The sequence below is a fragment of the Chinchilla lanigera genome, unplaced genomic scaffold (genome assembly GCF_000276665.1).
Source record: "Chinchilla lanigera isolate Chin_1 unplaced genomic scaffold, ChiLan1.0 scaffold00004, whole genome shotgun sequence".
NCBI classification, from domain to species: Eukaryota; Metazoa; Chordata; class Mammalia; order Rodentia; family Chinchillidae; genus Chinchilla; species Chinchilla lanigera.
In genome coordinates, this window is record NW_004955405.1 from 17190614 (window position 1) to 17201355 (window position 10742).

The following is a 10742-nucleotide window of genomic DNA, read 5'->3' on the forward strand; positions in this document are numbered from 1 at the left end:
TCTCATCTGCCTAATGTAGTAAAATAAGATTGTTTTGAGGACTAAATAAGTGTATCTGTGTGTGTGTGTTTGTGAGAGAGAGAGAGAGAGAGAAAGAGACAGAGAGAAAAAGAGAGAGGCACAAGTAACAAGCACAGCCAGGTGTGGTGGCTCACACCTGTAATCTCAGCACTGAGAGGCTGAAGCAGGAGGATTGCTGTGAGTTCAAGGAGAGCCTTGGTTACAAAGTGAGTACAAGGTGAGCGTGAAGTGCATAGCAAAATCCTGTCTCAAAAAGACAAAAAAAAGAAAAACAAAAACTCAAGCACAGTATAAAAGTATAGGGTGTACCTGTATTCATTAATTACATGCTAATTACATGTTAAACACACACACACAACCCTATGATCAAAATTGCCTTGCATGTTTTCTTCAAAAGAACAATGACAGAACATAACAGAACGCCTCAAAAGTTAAATAAATGTGGGGCTGGGGATTTAGCTCAGAGGCAAAAGCGCCTGCCTGGCAAGTGCAAGGTCGTGAGTTCGGTTCCTGGTACCGGAGAAAAACCAAAAAAAAAAAGTTAAATAAATGCAACCCACGCATTCTGAATATTTCCTTGAAACTCAGCACTATATTATTAAAATGTGGTTGAATCACTACTTGTCACTTCAACTAAAGGGACATAAAACCTGAGGTAGAACATTCGATTCTTCTCTGAGCCAAGTTAAAAGAACACAGTTGTTAGCATTAGGTTTCATATTTAATTCCTCTTGTGATCATATCTCATATCTTTACATAAGAAACTTTTAAAACAATTTATTTTGTTTTCAGCAAAAAAGAGAGAGAGAGAAAATAGATGAAAGGATTGAAGTCTCTTAGATATTCTTGTGATCTTATTTGGTTTTCCCTTAATGTTGATTTACAAGAACTCTATACAACTTCTTTAATTAAGAAGAAAGGTGGTTAGAAGAGTGAAATTGTTTTGTCAGAGGGAACCAAGGCATTTTGATAAAATTGATCACTTAAAACCAGTGTTTAAATTAAATACATGTAGTTGCACTTTGAACCTCATTAGGATGTAATCTGATGCACTAAAATAAAATCTACTTTTCATTAGTTACAAAAGGCATCTCCCCTTAAGATCTATTACCTATATAATATATATGTGTGTGTGCATATATATATGTTTACATATATATTTCAGTTTTAAAAAGTTTTAATGCTTAGAGATAGTCTTAATAATGTTACATGACTAGGCTTTTATAGTTTTAATTATATATTTGTAGCATTCTTAGCATCTTCTGCTTTTATGAAAAATAACATGATCTGTGTGCCATTATTAAGGAAGTTCACTTGTTGTTACAAAATAATGAGCAAGAAAGCATTACCAGGAGTGTTTGAATGAAACTAATGATGCTAAGAAGCAGCAATAGGAAGAAACCTATGGAAAAATCACCCAGCATCCATCACTGAGAAAGCACAAGATACCACTGAAAATGTTTATTGCCTCTTTATGGTTGTTAGATATGAATGAACTGTCGGTAACGCTGGATAAATAGCCATTGCCAGAGAATTTGACTAATTCTTTCCAAATGACAAAAAAAAAAAATCCACATGTTGTTTGCTTATTTTTGGAATTGGAGTGGGTATAAGCGAAGATGATATAAACAGGAGGGGATGACAAGTTGAGATTTTATTAGAGATGGCTGCTAACAGTATGGATTTATTAAAATAAAATGAAAATGAGACATGAAATAGTGAGTGCTTGCCCAAGAAAATGGAGCTGTATGATTGTTGATGTGCCTTGGGCTGTGCCATAGATAGCGCTGGAGAGACACAACCCGAAAGCGCTCGCTTATTTAAAAAAAAAAATCAAATTCTAAACCATGAAATGAAATAAATCTTTTAATGTTTTTGGTACCTCTACATTTTACATTCTGTTCTTCTTCCTACACTTCAAGCCCTCCCTCAGGCTGCCAGCTGGGATATTTTGATTGAGAGCGGTGCATATAAACAATTACACTTTGTGACATTTGATATAGCGGGCCCAGAAGGCTAGCGATGGATTTAGTAAAGATGATGTAGCCAGCTGAAGCCACTTGGAATGTTAGGTGGGAGAAGATCAGGAAGCTGGACTTGGCAGATTCATTTTTAATGTTTCTGGAGTCACAAATCAGAAAAAGCAGTGATCGGCCATCTTTCTGTAACTGTGATGTTCTGTCCGTAAGTGCCAGGCACAGCAGTTCCACTGTCAGTGGTTATCTGGTAGCTACCCCTGCTTGCTTCTAACTACGTACGGATACGGAACTTCTCATACTGATGCTCAGGGCAGTTCACTGCGTCAGTGTGATATGAGGGAGTCTGTGAAAACGTCTTAAGTCGTATGAAAAAAATTTCTTGCTTAGGTCTCTTTTCTACATCTGACTGCTCTATAGCTTTCATTACCTTCCAAGGGATGTACTGCCACTCACAAAATAAAGGTGACCTGCATAACAATCTAATGGCTCCATTTGTCTAAAATCATCCAGTGACTTCCTAATTACCACAGTCATTGGCTAACTGTTCACTCACTCTCTCCTCATCTCTCCCTCTCTTCTCTTTAAAATATTGCTACAGTTCATCTTCCCTTTCTAGATAATTTTCTGACTTTCATGGTTATGGCTTTCCTCCGTTCCCTTTCTCCTTGCCTCCTAAATTCCCTCTCTGTCTTGCAGTGACTACTTTTTCTTCATCGACCAGGAAATGAAACTTTCCCCAGCATTCCCCTTGCTTCTCCTTGTGTTAATTTATGTGGTTGACATGAACACTATTTTATCTGTGTCACCCTTCCAATTTTGTAAGTTTTACATTGGCTTATCCGTATGTTTTTGTTCATCTGCTAAAACATGAATTTAGAAATGACAAATTCAGCTTTAAAAAAACAGAAGTCCACTTATCTCTGTTACAACTACCTTCCAACCCAGACTAATTACTCTCTATCACTTGGACTGCTCCAGTTGTTTTCTAGCTGTTTAATTCCTATTTACCTTAAAATTTTGCTTCATTCAGTTGTTGGCTTTACCCATTCATATAATGGAAAACAAAATGTTGAAATCCTCCAATGTTTTCCTTGCACTTTCTACACTAGATCAGAGATCTTCCCTGGTCGGACCCACAGTGACTCTTGGCTTCAAGGGTTTTGGTGTTCTCTTTGCTGATACCTTTTCTTCCTTTGCAACCTGCGTACTGCACTGTTAAATCATGATTCGACTTTATTGAGACCCCCAAAATATTCAGCGTTTCTGCCTTGCCATCAGAAAGAAATCCAGTTGCACACTTTTTCATCCAGTGTTTTTACCATCATTTACTACTTGCACAAAACTCAGCCTACACATTCTTGCCCATGTGGCTATCATTCATGTTTGTGTGTTTGGTCTTTTTTCACCATTTGTAAAGCTCTTCTTCCTTTTCTAAACATCAAAATATTACCTAATCAGGGCTAAGGATGTAGCTCAGTGGCATGAGCACTTGACAGGCAAGCCTGAAGTCATGAGTTCAATTCCAGGTACCAAAGAAACCCCAACATATTACCTAATCTTGAAATAAAAGGTTAATAGCAAAAACACTGCCACCAGAAAGTCTTTGATCTGTGCCACTAATATATTTTGACTGTTAGTCACATTAGTATGTGCCTAACCTACATAATACACTTCCTAAAAAATATACACTTCTTGAATTCTTTTTCCATTTTGAATTAACCATTTTAAACTCCACATTTCTGTTTCCTTTGATAAATAAATCGCCCTCTTTACTGACAACAAACAAACATATCAATGGTCTACAGTTATTTGTACAATAAAATCCCACTTCTGTGTGGATCCAAAGTCTGCTGTTTCCGTATCTGTCACACACACCACTACTTTGTACTGTATTCTCCTGCATCAATAGGGTCATTATTTTCTGCCACACAAGATGCACTCAGACTCTCCAGCATTCACTTTTTATTCCTTAGATTTTAAAACCTCTCCCTTACGGTATCTTATTGTCTGAACTTTAAGCTGGGTCGAATGCTTCTCTTAAATCTTCCTATGTTTTGTGCATTTTGCTTGGTGCATAGCATTGTGATGAACTCATGAGCCTGTTTCTCAACTTATCAACGCCAAGTTCTGGCGATACAGAAGTGTTTTACTTTTGGTGCCCTCATACCTGCATACTGTAAATGCTGGTAAAGGTGTGTTGAAGTGAGGAGTAACTACACACTTGTCATATGCAATTTTATTTATTTATTTATTTATTTATTTATTTATTTATTTATTTGGTTTTTCTCCGGTACCGGGAACCGAACTCACGACCTTGCGCTTGCCAGGCAGGCGCTTTGCCGCTGAGCTAAATCCCCAGCCCCCAATTTTATTTATTATTCAAGATTTATCTCAAGGGCCACCACCCTGTAAAGACCGCCAGGATATCCCCGGTAGGATTAATCTCTCTTTTCGGCAGTCTTGCTTTAACATCTCTTGGCTCCTTGCAGTGCATTTTTGGTTTTTTGTTTTGTTTTGTTTTGGTTTGGTTTGGTTTTTCTCCGGTACCAGGAACCGAACTCACGACCTTGCGCTTGCCAGGCAGGTGCTTTGCAGCTGAGCTAAATCCCCAGCCCCCTTGCAGTGCATTTTGTAAGCTTGTTATTTTTATGTGTGACAAAAACCCTCCCCGGGCTCCAACATCACCTCCTCCAGAAAACTGCCCTTGACACCCGCAAGTTAGGTGAAAGCTCTCCCTTTGAATTCTTCAATCTCATAATACACTCACGAAGATATATTGAAATGATTGAGCATATCTAAGCTTCGCTCCCTAATATGAAAACTTTTAAAGCCTAAAGGGGAACGCAATAGGGTCTAAGGCTGTCAGCAAAGTAGACAGTGAATATTTTATAAATGAGTGAAATGTCTTAATAGACCTAGATGAGTGATAGAAAATTCATTTTCTCTTTTAAGATGAATAAGATTCTCTAGACTGTTCACCAGTTTTAAGCATTATTTTTATATTTTCTGACTTAGGCAGCATTTATTCTGTGATTCTATTTTATATTATCTTTGCTTTAAAGTACTAAAAAGCAAATAATACTTTAGTTATTTAATAGATTTTATGTTTAAACTTAAGTAGCTCTTTGCCAATATCCCAGACCCCCAGCCATTGTTTTATGCCTTTCTATTTTTCGTTCTAAAAGTTACCCTGCAGAAAGATTGTGGTAGCATCTAGTAAGTGCTTCACACACTTACCTGGCTGCCACAAATTGGGTGCATGAAATTTCTTTCTTTTTAATCCTGAGCCAGATTTACAAATTGGAAATGCCATTGTAAATATGCAAATAGTATGGAAATTATCTTACTGATTAGGTTAATTCTAGTTTTTCTCCGGTACCGGGAACCGAACTCACGACCTTGTGCTTGTCAGGCAGGCGCTTTGCTGCTGAGCTAAATCCCCAGCCCCTGATTAGGTTAATTCTAAAGAACCTGATTATGTTCTTGGCCTGCCCATCTGTGAGAACAATCAATCAAAAGAACCAGTTATCATATTTAGATTAAAAGCTATTAACCAGGCATAATATCTGTGTAAGAATTAAGACACTCAAGAAATGCTAAGTGCTAATATTAAATGACCCAGTGAAATATAGCAAATGTTGTCTTTGTTTAAACTTGCAGCAGTTGCCTACAGCTTATATAAAAATTAACACTTTTATCAGAGTACTATGGCTATGCTTCTAGATGAAGCCGATGTAAATGAATTGGAACTGAAACGTTGAAAGTATTACTGGAAACTAAGAAGTGCTATTTGGGTTTTAATCTGTCTTTGAAATTATAAATTTGGTATAATCCTCTTTAAACATTGAAATATCAGTCTGAATGTTTATGGTTTGCCATAATCATACTTAGAACTCATTACTTTCAAGGGAAAAACACAGAAAAGTATATCTTAATTTATAGTTTTTATTTGCCACAGGTATTATAATTTTGTACTTTCTTGTGTCTCTTCCTTGAAAAATTGATGCTATCTGCGCTAATTTTTTTTTTTTTTTTTTACCTTGTAGAAGGTGTTTGTAGTAATAGAATGGCCTATAACTTTTAGTGAAGACAAACCCTGGATAGAAGAAAAAGTGTAATTTGCTTAAAGTATCAATTGCTTTTCATGATATGAATTTATCACTGAGAGATTTGTTTTCTTTGTCTTTTAAAGGAATTACAACAGTATCTGGCTAACTTAGCTGAGCAGTGCAGTGCTGATAATAACGGTGTAGAGCTCCCGGTTGTAATAATTCTTGATAATCTTCATCATGTGGGATCTTTGAGTGATATCTTCAATGGCTTTCTCAACTGTAAATACAATAAATGGTATGGCTGATAACATATTTTAAATAATCATGTGTAACGTGGTGATGTCATTTGCTTTCTTATACCTTTTTGCATTTTAAGAGCTATGATTTGTGCCATTAACTTGAGATCCCCTCACTAATACTGTATCATACTTTCGACGAATCTACAGGTAGTATTCCTAAGAATGTCTATTCATTCAACAGCTGTGCCAGGCCCTTTTTATGAAACATTACTTCCTTGATACTGGTAGGTTCTACAGATCAGTGATGAATAGTTTGAATGAGGAAAATGGTAGCTAGCAGGAAAGTTTAGAGCTTTAGTTTAATTTTAATTCAATATCAAAGTTTAAATTCTAGCTTTCTCTAGAGATAAATTGAATTCATTTAGACATGGCTCTATTATTTACTGTCATGTTTTCTACTTACAATGAAGGGGGGGTTAATAAAGGAGATGACAAATCTGAAGACTAGCTAAGATTCATTGTAGCATGGCTTCTAAAGAAAGGACATACAAGGACATAATGAACAGAAATGATTTTAATTTTAATGGCACTGACTATCCCAATTAAAATTAATTGGGTTGGACATAAATCCACACATGTTATGGAAGACCTTTAAAATAACTTTGAAATACTAAAATAGGAAAAAATAATAAATTTCAATTATAATCATTAGTGATAAGATGTTAGAGTGGGGAAAAATCATACGATTATTCTGTCTAACATCTCTGTTTTATAGATGAGTAAATTTACACTGAGAGAGAGAAAATGCCTTAATTTGATGGCAGAATTGAAATTAGAGCCCCCAATAGTAATTTGCAGTACCCTTGTGTCTGCCATTTTTCCGTCCAACACTACAAAATGTCCTTAAAATAGTCTTAAAGACTATTTTTAAAAGGCAATAGCTCTTATTTGTCTTGTTTTCTAAAATGATTTTAATGCATGAATCCCTTTTACTTTGAGTATGTCTACATTTTGTATTCCTTATTTTTCTTAGTCCATATATCATTGGAACAATGAATCAGGGAGTTTCTTCGTCACCAAACCTAGAACTGCATCACAACTTCAGGTAGGTTCTTTCCTTGGCGGAGTGGGTGGGATTGGCTGGTTGTGTATCTTGCTGTTTGCCTTTAATGTTTACTTTTCCATTTCTTTCGTACCAATGCTGCCGGTGATGATCCGTGGTCTGAGAGTAATTCTCACATCTTCTGACAGGTTTTCAAGCAGACATTTTGTGATCCTCAACCTGTAATCAGAAGTGTTTCTTTAAAAAAAAAAAAAAAGAGTAGAAATGTTTTTCCTGCTCACTATGTCCCCAGCTAAACTAGAGCACTTTTCTTCTAAGCGTGAGGGTTCCTATTTCAGGATTCGTGATTCTGCTGCAGAAGAGAGATCAGCGTGTAAACGCCCACTAGCTGCTGACGCACAGGAGCTGCTCTTTAGCTCCGAAAATGGAGTTTGCCGCACTGTAACTCTAATGAAAATAAACTGCCTAACTCCTTGAAGCATTTAATGTGCCCACCAATTTATATAGGATTTCTATTACTTTGTATTGAAATGGAAATTAATGTGGAATTACCTTTCATTCGTGTCAAAATGTCTGATTTCCTTTTTGTAGGTGGGTATTATGTGCAAACCACACAGAACCAGTGAAGGGCTTTTTAAGTAGATACCTTCGAAGGAAACTGGTAGAGCTGGAAATTGAAAGGAATATACGCAATAATGACTTAGTCAAAATTATAGATTGGATTCCTAAAACATGGCATCATCTCAACAGTTTTTTGGAAACGCACAGTTCTTCCGATGTTACCATTGGTGAGTTCCAGAATTACAATATGCCATTTTGCAGGAACTAAAAGTACTTGGTAATGATGACCAGATTGGGTGATGGAAAATAGCAACCAAACCTAATGTTTTTCAGGCCCCAAAATTTAAATTTATTTTTTCTTTCCTGAAACTTTGCCTTTTTCTGTTTTGTATGGTTAATTAAATTCATTCTGTCTCACAATTATGGCTCACTAAAATATTGCTGCAGTCAAATGAATTCAATAAAGGCAAATTTCTAAAAGCAGGTTATCATTTGAGATAAATAAGTAGTTTCTTTTTGGGAATCTTTTAGTGCTAAAAACAAATTTTACCTAATTGTTTATATGAAATGTATGACAGAAGATTTTTGAAATAATTTAGCTGATATGTAAGTAATTTATTCTTCTCGAAGACAAAAGTTTTGAATTATCTTTCTTACATAGGCTTAATAATGTTTGCTTTCGTATTCTTTAAGTTGGCATGAATCATAAAATGTATTATAAATGCAATGTAAATGAAGAATTCTATATTTGGATCAAAATATCCAGAGGCCAAATTCTACAGATAAATGACATTGTATATTCAATAATTCATTTCACTACAGTTAAATTTTAAGTTATTTGTAAAAGTTAGCAAGTTGACTGCTTCATGACATTTACTATTTCTCCTGTTAATATGTTGTGCTTTAGATTAATATTTTATCATAAAAAGGGAGAGATCAGGAGATTGAGTATTGAATGAACATATGTTAATAAAGATCTAAGTAGTCACGATTATAATTTGCTAGGCATCCTGTGAAAAATATTGTGTCCCAAAATATTTTCTAAATAGGTGTGAAGATTGGCAAATATAACACTTCTCAACCATGTCTTGTTGTTTGTGTTTTCTTAGGTCCCCGACTTTTCCTTCCCTGCCCCATGGATGTAGAAGGTGCTAGAGTTTGGTTCATGGACCTCTGGAATTATTCTTTGGTACCTTACATTCTGGAGGCAGTAAGAGAAGGCCTTCAGGTATAATATTCAATTTACATAACTGTTAAAAACAAATAAAGGAGCAACCTAATTCATTGGAAATCAATAAAACATTTAATTCCTCAGGCATAAAACATGAAATATAAATAGAGCAGTCTAGAGCAACTAATATGCAGTGTTTGGTGTGAAAACAATTACGAAAAAGAGTGAGCAAACACAATCTGAGTGACAATTATCCATTTATTGTAGAATGTGTTGAGACTGCTTTTATTAGACAGTTAATCGTGTACTTGTGTGTCTTATGACACAGCCATGATTACTCAGGCTTTGATCAATCCTACTCATCGTATCACATATAGCAGGTAGTATTTACTTATAGGTTCCCTGATTTTAGTATGTTTCACTGTTTGAAGTTCTTAAAGATCACTTGTAAGAGCCTTTGCTACTTTTGAGGGAATACTCTGAATTATTAGAAAGTTGGTTTGTCTTTTTATCTGTGACAGGTTGGTTTGAAAGCCTCTTTCCCTTTTCCCTCATCTGCCTTACAGGCTTTACAACTAGTCCTGCTTATGCTTAACTAAAAAGCGAAAGTATATCACTAACAAGAAAACTCTGTTTCTTCAACAACATATATCATCCCTTCTCCATCAGTATTACTATTTCCCTGACTTGGGTATAAAATTTCATGAAATTGCAGAATTAGAAACTCCTGATTTGTTATGTAATCACCCAACTTAATGTGTAGGAATCTAATCTCCTTTTCAATAACTGAGCCAGGATTTAGGCAGTTTTTGGTTAGGTATATTTATTTATGATTTTCATGACTGCTACTAGAATTAACATATACTTGGAGGTGGAGTGAGAATTCAGCACACACAAGACCAAAAAAGCGAAACCTTTTAGGAGGTACACAGTTCTCATTGCTATTGAAGACTGTGCTAGCCAGAAAAGTCAGCTGGCTGCAGGTATTCCTAGGGAATACATCCATCACCTCTGGAGGACCAAGAAACAAAGGAGTTGTGTACATCATGAATATTCAGTTAGATCTTCTGGCAAGAAGGACCTTGAATTAGAGGTAGAGGTGAAAACAGTGAAGCTTGGTAGCAAAGATGAAACTCTGAATTCAGAGGAAATTTTTTAAAAATCTCTTTTCAGCTTTGGTGAGGACCAGTATGAGGAGTGCTGTCTACCTCCTCTTTTAGTTGGAAAAGATGCTGGTGATACAATGAACTGAATTTTGTATTGTCTCTCCCAAGTTTGTTCATTCCTTGCTTGATTCTGTAAAAGGCTGACATCTGTTGCTTTGAGGTGCTCATATTCCTTTATGGTTAATTCTAGATTCTCAAGCCTTTCCTTATGAAAAGGAATTATACTTTTTTCTTCAATTAGTTTAACCTCTAGAATAAACTAAATTTTACATCTTTATAAAGTAGGATTTTAGCTGAGAGAAAACTTTTTGTTTCCAAACAGAACTATTTTTAAAAATTCATATTCACTCATACTTTGAGAGTCAGAATTATTTTCCTGATAAACTTTTTCCTCCATTGAATTTCCTCTAATAACCTCATTGCTTCCTATAAAAACTCTTTTTAGTTATATCTCTATCTATATCTACATATAGTTATATCTAAATCTACA

General features: G+C 35.5%; 1 protein-coding gene across 7 annotated transcripts in view; it reads left to right on the top strand.

Moving 5' to 3' along the window:
- The window catches only part of Nav3 (neuron navigator 3), a 784611-nt gene that overhangs the window by 761971 nt on the left and 11898 nt on the right, over nt 1-10742 (top strand). For all 7 annotated transcript variants that reach the window (XM_005374355.2, XM_005374353.2, XM_005374354.2 and 4 more), the window contains 4 exons: nt 6193-6347; nt 7325-7396; nt 7946-8142; nt 9025-9143. In XM_005374355.2, coding sequence (XP_005374412.1) covers nt 6193-6347; nt 7325-7396; nt 7946-8142; nt 9025-9143 — 543 coding nt within the window. The remainder of the gene's footprint in view (nt 1-6192; nt 6348-7324; nt 7397-7945; nt 8143-9024; nt 9144-10742) is intronic.